The sequence below is a fragment of the Tachyglossus aculeatus genome, chromosome 11 (assembly GCF_015852505.1).
Source record: "Tachyglossus aculeatus isolate mTacAcu1 chromosome 11, mTacAcu1.pri, whole genome shotgun sequence".
NCBI classification, from domain to species: domain Eukaryota; kingdom Metazoa; phylum Chordata; class Mammalia; order Monotremata; family Tachyglossidae; genus Tachyglossus; species Tachyglossus aculeatus.
In genome coordinates, this window is record NC_052076.1 from 44,664,840 (window position 1) to 44,679,066 (window position 14,227).

At 47.4% G+C, this 14,227-nt stretch overlaps 1 protein-coding gene across 3 annotated transcripts in view; it reads right to left on the reverse strand.

The window, feature by feature from the left end:
* FBXO31 (F-box protein 31) overlaps positions 1-13,366 on the reverse strand; it is a 54,595-nt gene extending 41,229 nt beyond the window's left edge. The window contains exons 1-2 of one of the 3 annotated variants that reach the window (XM_038753454.1): positions 13,206-13,366; positions 12,869-13,064 (exon numbers count right to left, since the gene is read on the reverse strand). In XM_038753454.1, coding sequence (XP_038609382.1) covers positions 12,869-13,064; positions 13,206-13,352 — 343 coding nt within the window. In that variant the 5' untranslated portion in view covers positions 13,353-13,366. Of the gene's footprint in view, positions 1-12,868; positions 13,065-13,202 lie in introns of those variants that run through there. The other 2 variants (XM_038753455.1, XM_038753451.1) reach the window with 2 other exon arrangements.
* Between the last annotated feature and the right edge of the window lie 861 nt (positions 13,367-14,227).

Below are 14,227 nucleotides of genomic sequence, written 5' to 3' on the forward strand. Positions count from 1 at the left end.
TTTCAAGCAGCTAAGCCAGTGGCCCCAATGGACTGTTGTGACAGACCTCGAAAGGGTAGTGTGAAATGACCAAGAACCACTCAAGCAGATCATATTTTCAATTTACATATTCCTAGGTTCTCCATGGTTATAAACTACAATATCATGGTTTTCCTACTGTCGACCCGAATTTGCAATCTAGATACGCAGTCTTGTATACTGACTAAGCTCTGAATGTTTTATTGCCATAAATCAGCTTGGGGAAACAGGACATCCAACTGTCCTTTTGCAAATTCTTTGGCAAGTAAGAAAAAATATGATTATGCAATTCCTTTACCTGAAATGACCCCAACATTTTGCAATTACTTAATGAATCTTCAAATCACGCCATACGAGTCCTATTATCCTCAATTTTCAAATGCAAAAACTGCAGCAAAGAAAACATAATAATGGTGAGATTTGTTCAGTGCTTACTATCTGCCAAGCTCTGTACTAAACTCTGAGGTAGATACAGTATAGGCAGATCAAACACAGTCCCTGTCGCATACAGGGCTCAGAGTCCAAGAGGGAAGGTGAACTTATCTTTAATCCCCATTTTACAGGTAAGAGAACTGTGAATAATGTGAATTTAAGTGACTTGCTTGCAACTCCAGAATTCTGATTTCTTGACTCTACGCAGTAAAACACAGTTCGAATAATAATGATAATAATTGTGACACTTGTTAAGCACTATGTGTTAAACACTGTACTGAGCACTAGGGTAGACACACGATAATCAGGTCCCACATGGAACTCACAGTCTAAGTAGGAAGGAGAACAGGTATTGAATCCCCATTTTTGCAGATGAAAGGAACTGAGGCACAGAGAAGTTAAGTGATTGCCCAAGGTCACAGTCAGGATTAGAACCCGGCCCTCTAACTCCCAGGCCTGTGCTCTTACCATTAAGCCAAGCTGCTTCTCTTACAGAAAAAAAGAATTATTTTTTTAGCTTCTCTTCCTCTTTTGTGCTATGGTGCAAACACTGAAGTCTGGATGGTTCAGTCGTTTTATTCAAGCATTTGGTTCATGATGACTAGGATTTGGCAGGCAGTCGCAGAATGTTTTAAAAACTGTCCAAGTTATAACTGGCTAGCAATTGAAAAAATGTACAAATAAATTGTTGTATACTAACCAAGGTAATTCAAACCATGCGCAGAAGCAAAACATGCTTGGCTTCTATTCCCAAAGCACTGAAAAATGATCACTTATTTATAGAGCTATATGCAAGCTATAAAATCTCTTTTGCCAAAGAAGTGACTCATCAAGAAGCGTATTTACCCCCAGCATAATTGCAAAATCTTCTTTGTGATGTTTTCTCTATGTTGAGAGATAAAAACATTTCCTACTTTTCCAAAAATGTGTAAATTTATAATTACTTTCTCATTGGAATATGTATAGCGGATTGTGCACCATAGAATAATAGTCCTCAAAACCCAAATCAGCAAGCAATGAAAAAGGCGGTGTTGATACCCCCAAAAGCCTAGCCTTGTTTGAATCTAGGCCAGAGGGACTAGAGCGGCCTCCTTCCAGAAGGCTTCCCTGACTAAGCCTTACTCTCCTCTTCTCCCACTCCCTTCTCCGATACTCTTACTTGCTCCTTCATTCAATCCATTCATCCTCCCTCCCAACCCCACAGCACAGATGAATATATCTGCAATTTATTTAATTACATTAATGTCGGTTTCCCCCTCTAGACTCTGACCTCGTTCGTTGTGAGCAGGGAATATGTCTGTCTGTTATGGTAGTGTACTCTCACGAGCACTTGGTACAGTGTTTTGTACACAGTAAGCACTCAATAAATGAGACTGAATGCATGAATGAATCAAATGGCAGAATACAAGTGATGGTGAGATCTCTGAGGAAAAGCATCGGCTTCACTTTCTTCTAAACTCCTTTCAGCTATCTTTTATTTTTAGGTGTTTACTTTCCAATTTGAAAGATGTACTTGGCTCTCAGTTAACTCTAGATATTGCTAATACGTGCCCTACAAACCTATCCTTCTGGGAAAAAGAAAGGAACAACTGGCCTCCAAAAACCCATTCGGTCACTCTGGAAGAGCCCAATGTAAACCAACATGCCTTCCTCTGCACTTTGAAATCTGAAAGTCTAATTTTTTGCAACTTAAGGATTCCCTAGTGTGAAAGCAAAGAAGGCATATAAAACTGGAGTCCTTCCTCCTTTATTTTTGTAAGGTTTGCATGGCTTACAGGAAAGACCACAGGCTTGGGAGTCAGAGGTCGTGGGTTCTAATCCAGACTCTGCCATTTGCCAGCTGTGTGACTTTGGGCAAGTCACTTCTTCTCTGGGCCTCAGTGACCTCATCTGTAAAATGGGGATTAAGACTGTGAGCCCCACGTGGGGCAACCTGATTACTTTGTAACCTCCCCAGCGCTTAGAACAAGTGCTTGGCACACAGTAAGCACTCAACAAATACCATCATCATTATTATTATTATAACATACATGAATCAAAATGCTACAAATATTATGCACATTCTTCATGCACTCAAATTATAGATTAATAACTGCCAATTGAGATCTTCCTGTAAAAAAAAACTGAAGCTTTCAGATAAGAAAACTCCGATCGGGTCCTGATGAACAAGGGGAAGAATTACACAGTACAAAAAGCAAGTGTCATTGTGCATTCTGTCTTTCACTGTTTAGTAGAGTCTATACCCATGTCATGTAATTCTGACCACTGTAGGATATGAACTTTGACAGCCTGGAAGTCCTTCAGATTGTAAACTTCTCCAGGGCAGGAACTGTGGGTTACACATTTTCTGTGCTCCCCAAGCACCTAGCACACCCTCTTTAGGGGCTCAGTAAATAAGAATAATAATGGTAATTATTAAGTGCTTACTATGTGCCAAGCACTGTTCTAAGCACTGGGGTAGATACAAGGTAATCAGGTTGTCCCACATGGGGTTCACAGCCTTCATCCCCATTTTCCAGATGAGGGAACTGAGGGATAGAGGAGTGAAGTGACTTGCCCAAGGTCACACAGCAGACAAGTGGTGGAGCTGGGATTAGAACCCACATCCTCTGACTCCTAAGCCTGGGCTCTTTCCACTAAGCTACGCTGCTTCTCAATAATGTTTGTGAAGTGCTTACTATGTGTCAAGCCCCGTCCTAAGCGCTGGGGCAGATACAGTTAGGTTAATGATGCCATCTCCCATTTCACTGGGAAGAGGCCATCCCTCTTAAGGGCCCTCAACTGCCAATTCTGCTTGGGGGGCAAACTGAGGCAGGCAGCGAGTGCTGGACAAGGGGAGAAGCTCAACGAGCCCTTGCTTTTATTCATTCATTCAATCATATTTATTGAGTGCTTACTGTGTGCAAGGCACTGTACTAAGCGCTTGGGAAGTACAATTCAGCAACAAATAGAGACAATCCCTGCCCACAACGGGCTCACTTCCCATTTCAAGCTTACAGTACTGCTTCCTTCTCAGTCTCTTTGGCTGGCCCCTCCTCTGCCTTCCACCCTAACTGTTGGGGTTCCTCAAGGCTCAGCTCTGGATCCCCTTCTATTCTCCATCTACACCCATTCCTTTGGGCAACTCATTCATTCACACGGCTTCAATCACCATTTCCATGCGGCTAATTCCCAAATCTACCTCTCCAAACCTGACCTCTCTCTTTTCCTGCAGTCTCTTACATTTCCTCCTGCTTTCAGAACAGCTCTGTGTGGATGTCCCATGGACACCTCGAACTCAACATTTCCAAAACAGAACTCACTACCCACCCAAACTCTGCCCTCTTCCCTCCTTTAGCACCAACCTACTCTCTGTGCCTCAATTTCATCTATTCCCCCCACCAACCCCTTGCCCACATCCTTCCTCTGGCCTGGAATTCCCTCCCCCTTGGTATCCAACAGACCACCACTCTCCCCACCTTCAAAACACTGATAAAAATCACACCTCCAAGAGGACTTCTTTGACTAACCCCTCATTTTCCCTCCATGCTCTCCCCTCAACATCACCTATGTGCTTGGCTGTACACTCCTGAAGTACTTTGACACTCACCCTAGCTCCACAGAACTCAAGTACATCAATCAATCGTATTTATTGAGCGCTTACCATGTGCAGAGCACTGTACTAAGTGCTTGGGAAGTACAAGTTGGCAACATACAGAGACAGTCCCTACCCAACAGTGGGCTCACAGTCTAGAAGGGGGAGACAGAGAACAAAGCCAAGCATATTAACAAAATAAAATAAATAGAATAGATATGTACAAGTAAAATAAATATGTACATATCCTCATACACTATTTCCCCAATGTGTCATTCATTTTAACCTCTGTCTCCCCCTCTATACTGTAAGCTCCTTGGGGGTAGGGGTCATGTCTACCAACTCTATTGTATGTACTTGCCCAAGTACTTAGTACAGTGCTCTGCACATGGTTAAGCACTCAATAAATAATAATGATGGTATTTGTTAAGCGCTTACTATGTGCCACGCACTGTTCTAAGCACTGGGGTAGATACAAGGTAATCAGGTTGACCCACGTGGGGCTCACAGTCTTAATCCCCATTTTACAGATGAGGTAACTGAGGCACAGAGAAGTTAAGTGACTTGCCCAAAGTCACACAGCTGACAGGGGGCGGAGCCGGAATTAGAACCCATGACCTCTGACTCCCAAGCCCATGCTCCTTCCACTGAGCCACGCTGACTGACTGGTTGGAAGCAAGGCAGACTTAGAATGACAGTACAAATGTCACAGAATGGATGCTTTATAAATTAAGATAAAACAAATGGTTATAAGGAATTAGAGGACTATAAGACTAGCAGCGTGGCTCAGTGGAAAGAGCCCGGGCTTTGGAGTCAGAGTTCATGGGTTCGAATCCCGGCTCCGCCAATTGTCAGCTGTGTGACTTTGGGCAAGTCACTTCACTTCTCTGGGCCTCAGTTGCCTCAACTGTAAAATGGGGGTTAAGATTGTGAGCCCCCGTGGGACAACCTGATCACCTTGTAACCTCCCCAGCGCTTAGAACAGTGCTTTGCACATAGTAAGCGCTTAATAAATGCCATTGTTATTATTAAATCCAAACACAAAAAAATAAGCCAGTTTTTTACTGGAGTCCAAATTCCAGTACTCCATACTGGAGGAATGTAGGACACCTGCCTCCTGACTTAGCATACCTTGTAGTTTATGTCCTGGAACCTGTTCAAGTAAAAACAAGATCAGATAGCTAATCTCTTCTGGTAAACTACACACACCACCAATTTATCATTCCAGAGCTATAGTTATCTTACTTTCTGAACAGATCCCAAAACCCTCCCCTCCGTCGGAAAGCCACATTCACGACCCACACAGCTGTCATATACAGATGCTCCTACGGCTCTACAAGGCCACAACAGGGGGCTTTTAATTGGTCGATAGCAGATTTTAGTGGCTGCAATCTATCTCATGAGTTGAAATCATCTACAGGATGCAGATGCAACCTGTTGGACAGTACAAACTGAACAGATAAAAGGTCGCATAGCCTGCGGAGAAAAAGAAAAGTGTTCTGTCCTCTATGTTGGTTTTATATTTTTAATACTTTTTTTTTTCAGATTGGAGATGGATTCCTCAAATATCTACCAATCAGTGGAATTTACTGAATGCATACCGTGTGCATGAGCACAGTACTAAGCGCTTGGGAGAGTACAATACCAGAGAGTTGGTAGACCTCTTCCTGCCCACAAGGAGCTTACAATCTAGACCAAATCAAGATCTTAACAGTTGTTCTAAGCGGGAGGGCCAGGGGACTCTGTTATGTAAACCTTGCCCGTGTGTGTTTGCGTCAGAGGTCATGGGTTCAAATCCCGGCTCCGCCACATGTCTGCTGTGTGACCTTGGGCAAGTCACTTTACTTCTCAGTTACATCATCTGTAAAATGGGGATTAAGGCTGTGAGCCCCACGTGGGACGACCTGATCACCTTGTATCCACCCAAGCGCTTAGAACAGTGCTTTGCACATAGTAAGTGCTTAATAAATGCCATCATTATTATTATTTACAAACAGGAGGTCAACACAAGTGCCAGGGAAAAATCTGAACTGCAAAGTGTGCATATACCACAGTGCCGTAAGCTCAAGTGCTATGATTTCCAGACTTCCCAGCCTGAGGCTTCATTAGAGAAGCAGCGTGGCTTAGTGGAAAGAGTCCAGGCTTGGGAGTCAGAGGTCATGAGTTCTAATCCTGACTCTGCCACTTGTCAGCTGTGTGACTTTGGGCAAGTCACTTAACTTCTCTGTACCTCAGTTATCGCAACTGTAAAACGGGGATGAAGACTGTGAGCCCCATGTGGGACAACCTGATAACCCTGTATCCATCCCAGCGCTTACAGCAGTGCTTGGCACATAGAAAGCACTTAAATACCATCATTATTATTATTATTATATTATTATTATTTCACCAGTCTAACCAGATCCTGGATCCTAGTACCCTTCCCGGTCCTAGGTGTCTTTCTCCTCCTCTGTGGATCCTTGACAGCAGGGATCGTTGACTTCTCTCCCGAGTGCTTAGTACAGTCCTCCGCACAAAGTAAGCACTTAACAAATACTACTGATGGCTGATTGTCCACCGGACATTTTCTCCTAACAGAGCTCAGGGCCATCCTTAAACGGGCTCTCTGGTGAGGGACTGAAGGGTCATTCAGCCTTCTGGCTCTTTAACCCTTGGTGGGCTGTCCCGTCTCCCTAACCCACAGTTTTATCTAGAGTGTGGAAACGTTTACATCTCTCCCCCAGAGATAGGATGCCTCCCCTAAGCCCCACACAAGCCTGCCATCCTCCGACCTGAGGGATCTGTCCCCACTGTTCTCCCCACCAAAATTCCACCTGCATCCACTGACTGAGCCCCACTCCACCCGGATCCATTCATTCAATCGTATTTATTGAGTGCTTACTGTGTGCAGAGCACTGTACTAAGCACTTGGAAAGTACAGTTCGGATCTTAGTGACAGCCAGGGTGCCGGGTGACCCCGATATCCCCTCATCCTTCTAGGTCCCAGAGTGGCCCCCCTCCCAGCCCCTTTATACAGACTTGGGGTGCGGCCGTCCCCCCCACCCCCTGGGGGGGGCATTCACTCATTCAATCATTCATTCATTCGTATTTACTGAGCATTTACTGTGTGCAGAGCACTGGACTAAGTGCTTGGAAAGTACAATCCGGCAACAGAGAGACTATCCCTACCCAACAACGGGCTCAGAGTCTAGAAGGAGGAAACAGACAACAAAAAAAAGCAGACAGGCGTCAATGCCATCAAAATAGGTAAATACAATTATAGGTATGGACACATCATTAATAAAATAAATAGAATAATGAATGTGCACACAAGTGCTGTGGGGCAGGGAATGGGGCAGAGCAGGGGGAGGGAGTGGGGGCGATGGGGAGGGAAAGAGGAAGAGAGGATAAAGGGGGAGTTCAGTCTGGGAAGGCCTCTTGGAGGTGAGCTCTCAGTAGTAATAATAATGATGATGGTATTTGTTGAGCGCTTACTATGTGCCAAGCACTGTTCTAAGCGCTGGGCACTGTTCTAAAGGGCTTTGAACTTGGTGCCGAGAAGCGGCATGGCTCGGTGGAAAGAGCCCGGGCTTGGGAGTCAGAGGTCCTGGGTTCAAATCCTAACTCATCCACTTGTCAGCTGTGTGACTTTGGGCGAGTCACTTCACTTCTCTGTGTCTCAGTTACCTCATCTGGAAAATGGGGATGAACACTGTGAGCCCCCCGTGGGACAACCCGATCACCTTGTATCCTCCCCAGTGCTTAGAACAGTGCTTGGCACATGGTAAGCTCTTAATAAATATCATTACTGTTATTATTATTATTATTAGAAATAGTATGGCTCAATGGAAAGAGCCCGGGCTTGGCAGACAGAGATCATGGGTTCTAAGCCCGACTCCGCCACTTGTCAGCTGTGGGACTTTGGGCAAGTCACTTCACTGGGCCTCAGTTCCCTCATCTGTAAAATGGGGATGAAGACTGTGAGCCCCCCGTGGGACAACCCGATCACCTTGTATCCTCCCCAGCGCTTAGGACAGTGCTTGGCACATAGTAGGTGCTGAATCAATCAATCGTATTTATTGAGCGCTTAATGTGTGCAGAGCGCTTAACAAATGCCATCATTATTACTGAAGGGAGGAAGAGAGGTAGTTTGGTGGATGTGAGGAGGGAGAGCGTTCCACATACCTGTATAAATGTGTATATGTTTGTACATATTTATTACTCTATTTTACTGGGACATATTTATTCTATTTATTTTATTTTGTCAATATGTTTTGTTGCCTGTCTCCCCCTTCTAGACTGTGAGCCCACTGCTGGGTAGGGACCGTCTCTATCTGTTGCCGACTTGTACTTCCCAGGCGCTTAGTCCAGTGCTCTGCCCATAGTAAGCGCTCAATAAATACGACTGAATGAATGAATGAATGTGGCCAACTTGTACTTCCCAAGGGCTCAGTCCAGTGCTCTGCCCACAGTAAGCGCTCAATAAATACGACTGAATGAACGAATGAATGTGGCCAACTTGTACTTCCCATGCGCTCAGTCCAGTGCTCTGCCCACAGTAAGTGCTCAATAAATATGACTGATTGAACGAATGAATGTTGTCAACTTGTACTTCCCAAGCGCTTAGTGCAGTGGTCTGCCCACAGTAAGCACTCAATAAATATGATTGAATGAACGAATGATTGTGGCCAACTTGTACTTCCCAAGCGCTCAGTCCAGTGCTCTGCCTACAGTAAGCGCTCAATAAAAACGACTGAATGAATGAAGGTGGCCAACTTGTACTTCCCAAATGCGTAGTCCAGTGCTCTGCCCACAGTAAGCGCTCAATAGATACGATTGAATGAATGAATGTGGCCAACTTGTACTTCCCAAGCGCTCAGTCCAGTGCTCTGCCCACAGTAAGCGCTCAATAGGATTGAATGAATGAATGTGGCCACCTTGTACTTCCCAAGCGCTTAGTGCAGTGCTCTGCCCACAGTAAGCGCTCAATAAAAACGACTGAATGAATGAAGGTGGCCAACTTGTACTTCCCAAGCGCGTACAGTAAGCGCTCAACAAATACGACTGAATGAATGAATGCGGCCAACTTGTACTTCCCAGGCGCTCAGTCCAGTGCTCTGCCCATAGTAAGCGCTTAATAAATACGACGATGAACAAATGAATGCTGCAACTTGTATTTCCCAAGCCCTCAGTCCAGTGCTCTGCCCACAGTAAGCACTCAATAAATATGATTGAATGAATGTGGCCAACTTGTACTTCCCAAGCCCTCAGTCCAGTGCTCTGCCCACAGTAAGCGCTCAATAAAAACGACTGAATGAATGAAGGTGGCCAACTTGTACTTCCCAAGCGCTCAGTCCAGTGCTCTGCCCACAGTAAGCACTCAATAAATAGGATTGAATGAACGAATGAATGTGGCCACCCTGTACTTCCCAAGCGCTCAGTCCAGTGCTCTGCCCACAGTAAGCGCTCAACAAATATGGCTGAATGAATGAATGAAGGTGGCCAACTTGTACTTCCCAAGCGCGTACCGTAAGCCCTCACTAAAGACGACTGAATGAACGAATGGGGCCAACCTGTACTTCCCAGGCGCTCAGTCCAGTGCTCTGCCCACAGTAAGCGCTCAATAAATACGACTGAATGAATGAATGAAGGTGGCCAACTTGTACTTCCCAAGCGCCTACCGTAAGCCCTCAATAAATGCGACTGAATGAATGAATGAGGCCAACTTGTACTTCCCAAGCGCGTACCGTAAGCACTCAATAAATACGACTGAATGAATGAATGGGGCCAACCTGTACTTCCCAAGTGCTCAGTCAATCAATCGTATTTATTGAGCGCTTACTGTGTGCAGAGCACTGTACTAAGCGCTTGGGAAGTACAAGTTGGCAACATATAGAGACAGTGCCTACCCAACAGTGGGCTCACAGTCTAAGCGCTCAATAAAAACGGCTGAATGAATGAAGGTGGCCAACTTGTACTTCCCAGGCGCTCAGTCCAGTGCTCTGCCCACAGTAAGCTCTCAATAAATACTACTGAACGAATGAATGTGGCCAACTTGTACTTCCCAAGCGCGTACCGTAAGCCCTCACTAAACACGACTGAATGAACGAATGGGGCCAACCTGTACTTCCCAGGCGCTCAATCAATCAATCAATCGTATTTATTGAGCGCTTACTGTGTGCAGAGCACTGTACTAAGCGCTTGGGAAGTACAAGTTGGCAACATATAGAGACAGTCCCTACCCAACAGTGGGCTCACAGTCTAAAAGAGTGGGCTCACAGTCTAAGCGCTCAATAAAAACGGCTGAATGAATGAAGGTGGCCACCTTGTACTTCCCAAGCGCTTAGTGCAGTGCTCTGCCCACAGTAAGCGCTCAATAAAAACGACTGAATGAATGAAGGTGGCCAACTTGTACTTCCCAAGCGCGTACCGTAAGCCCTCACTAAACACGACTGAATGAACGAATGGGGCCAACCTGTACTTCCCAAGCGCTCAGTCAATCAATCAATCAATCAATCAATCGTATTTACTGAGCGCTTACTGTGTGCAGAGCACTGTACTAAGCGCTTGGGAAGTACAAGTTGGCAACATATAGAGACAGTCCCTACCCAACAGTGGGCTCACAGTCTAAAAGAGTGGGCTCACAGTCTAAGCGCTCAATAAAAACGGCTGAATGAATGAAGGTGGCCAACTTGTACTTCCCAGGCGCTCAGTCCAGTGCTCTGCCCACAGTAAGCGTTCAATAAAAACGACTGAATGAATGAAGGTGGCCAACTTGTACTTCCCAAGCGCGTACCGTAAGCCCTCACTAAACACGACTGAATGAACGAATGGGGCCAACCTGTACTTCCCAAGCGCTCAGTCAATCAATCAATCAATCAATCAATCGTATTTACTGAGCGCTTACTGTGTGCAGAGCACTGTACTAAGCGCTTGGGAAGTACAAGTTGGCAACATATAGAGACAGTCCCTACCCAACAGTGGGCTCACAGTCTAAAAGAGTGGGCTCACAGTCTAAGCGCTCAATAAAAACGGCTGAATGAATGAAGGTGGCCACCTTGTACTTCCCAAGCGCTTAGTGCAGTGCTCTGCCCACAGTAAGCGCTCAATAAAAACGACTGAATGAATGAAGGTGGCCAACTTGTACTTCCCAAGCGCGTACCGTAAGCCCTCACTAAACACGACTGAATGAACGAATGGGGCCAACCTGTACTTCCCAAGCGCTCAGTCAATCAATCAATCAATCAATCAATCGTATTTACTGAGCGCTTACTGTGTGCAGAGCACTGTACTAAGCGCTTGGGAAGTACAAGTTGGCAACATATAGAGACAGTCCCTACCCAACAGTGGGCTCACAGTCTAAAAGAGTGGGCTCACAGTCTAAGCGCTCAATAAAAACGGCTGAATGAATGAAGGTGGCCAACTTGTACTTCCCAGGCGCTCAGTCCAGTGCTCTGCCCACAGTAAGCGTTCAATAAAAACGACTGAATGAATGAAGGTGGCCAACTTGTACTTCCCAAGCGCGTACCGTAAGCCCTCACTAAACACGACTGAATGAACGAATGGGGCCAACCTGTACTTCCCAAGCGCTCAGTCAATCAATCAATCAATCAATCAATCGTATTTACTGAGCGCTTACTGTGTGCAGAGCACTGTACTAAGCGCTTGGGAAGTACAAGTTGGCAACATATAGAGACAGTCCCTACCCAACAGTGGGCTCACAGTCTAAAAGAGTGGGCTCACAGTCTAAGCGCTCAATAAAAACGGCTGAATGAATGAAGGTGGCCAACTTGTACTTCCCAGGCGCTCAGTCCAGTGCTCTGCCCACAGTAAGCGCTCAATAAATACGACTGAATGAATGAAGGTGGCCAACTTGTACTTCCCAAGCGCGTACCGTAAGCACTCAATAAATACGACTGAATGACTGAATGTGGCCAACTTGTACTTCCCAAGCGCTCAGTCCAGTGCTCTGCCCACAGTAAGCGCTCAATAAAAACGACTGAATGAATGAATGAAGGTGGCCAACTTGTACTTCCCAAGCGCGTACCGTAAGCCCTCACTAAACACGACTGAATGAATGAATGGGGCCAACCTGTACTTCCCAGGCGCTCAGTCCAGTGCTCTGCCCACAGTAAGCGCTCAATAAAAACGACTGAATGAATGAATGAAGGTGGCCAACTTGTACTTCCCAAGCGCTTACCGTAAGCCCTCACTAAACACGACTGAATGAACGAATGGGGCCGACCCGTACTGCCCTACTGAGACCTCACCTCCTCCAGGAGGCCTTCCCAGACTGAGCCCCTTCCTTCCTCTCCCCCTCGCCCCCCCTCCATCCCCCCATCTTACCTCCTTCCCTTCCCCACAGCACCTGTATATATGTCTATATGTCTGTACCTATCTATTCTATTTATTTGATTTTATTAGTCTGTTTGGTTTTGTTCTCCGTCTCCCCCTTTTCAGACTGTGAGCCCACCGCTGGGTAGGGACTGTCTCCATATGTTGCCGACTTGGACTTCCCAAGCGCTTCGTCCAGTGCTCTGCACACAGTAAGCGCTCAATAAATACGATTGATTGATTGATTGATTCAGTACAGTGCTCTGCACATAGTAAGCGCTCAATAAATACGATTGATGATGATGATGATGATTCCCAAGCGCTCGGGGGAGAGCTGTGCCCACAGTGAGGGCTCGATAAACCCTTTTAGACCGTGAGCCCACACTGTTGGGTAGGGACCGTCTCTTGGACTTCCCAAGCGCTTAGTACAGCGCTCTGCACATAGTAAGCGCTCCATAAAGACGATGGATGATGAGGAGGATGATGATAAACACGGCTGAATGAACGAAGGGGCGAAGGCCCCCGCCTCACCCTCCCGGCAGCGGCGCCTCCAGATGGTGTCGGTGTGGAGGATCCGGCGGAACTTGGTGCAGACTCGCGCCAGGCTGGGCAGGTCGGTGCCCGGCAGGGAGGCGAAGATCTCCACCAGCAGCTCCGGGGGAAGCTCCAGCAGGGAGCGGCGGGGGGGCGGCGGGAGCGGAGGCTGAGGGGACGACGACGGCGGCGGCTGAGGGGACGACGACGGCGGCGGCTGAGGGGACGACGACGGCGGCGGCTGAGGGGACGACGACGGCGGCGGCTGAGGGGACGACGACGGCTGAGGGGACGACGACGGCTGAGGGGACGACGACGCCGGCTGAGGGGCCGCCGGCATGGGGCCGCCCTCGATCCTCTCCTCCTCAGGGTCGGTGTCCTGCTCGCCGTCCGGACCCTTTCGCTGCTGCTGCTGCTGCTGCCGCCGCCGCCGGCAGCCCCGGCCCTGCCCCACCCCGCACAACCGGGCGCACACCGCCATCCCGGGGCCCGCACTGAGGGACGGACGAACGGGGGGCGCGTCCCCGACGCCCGCGGGAGCGCGCCGGCCCGCCCCCTCCGGCCGCGTGACGCGGCCGCGGCGGGCCGGAGAGCCGCTCCTGCGCACGCGCGCGATCGCGCCGCGGGGCGAGGGCGCGTGCCCGTGGCGGCTGGTTTTCCGCGCATGCGCGGGAGCCGCTTTCTAAACGCTCGATAAATACGATTGAATAAATGTAGACTGTCAGGCCGGCGTGGGCCGGGATTGTCTCTCTTTAATTTCCAAGCGCTTAGTACAGTCCTCTACACCCACTAAACGCTCAATAAATACTACCGAATGAATGTAGGCTGTATGTCCGGCGTGATTGTCTCTCTTTAATTTCCAAGCGCTTAGTACAGTCCTCTACACATACTAAACGCTCAATAAATACTACCGAATGAATGTAGACTGTATGTCCGGCGTGGGCCGCGATTGTCTCTCTTTATTACCGAATGGCATTTTCCAAGCGCTTAGTACAGTCCTCTGCACCCACTAAACGCTCAATAAATGCGATTGAATGAATGTAGACTGTAAGTCCGGCGTGGGCCGGGATTGTCTCTCTTTATTACCGAATGGTATTTTCCAAGCGCTTAGTACAGTCCTCTGCACCCACTAAACGCTCAATAAATACTATCGAATGAATGTAGACTGTATGTCCGGCGTGATTGTTTCTCTTTAATTTCCAAGCGCTTAGTACAGTCCTCTGCACCCACTAAACGCTCAATAAATACTACCGAATGAATGTAGGCTGTATGTCCGGCGTGATTGTCTCTCTTTAATTTCCAAGCGCTTAGTACAGTCCTCTACACATACTAAACGCTCAATAAATACTACCGAAT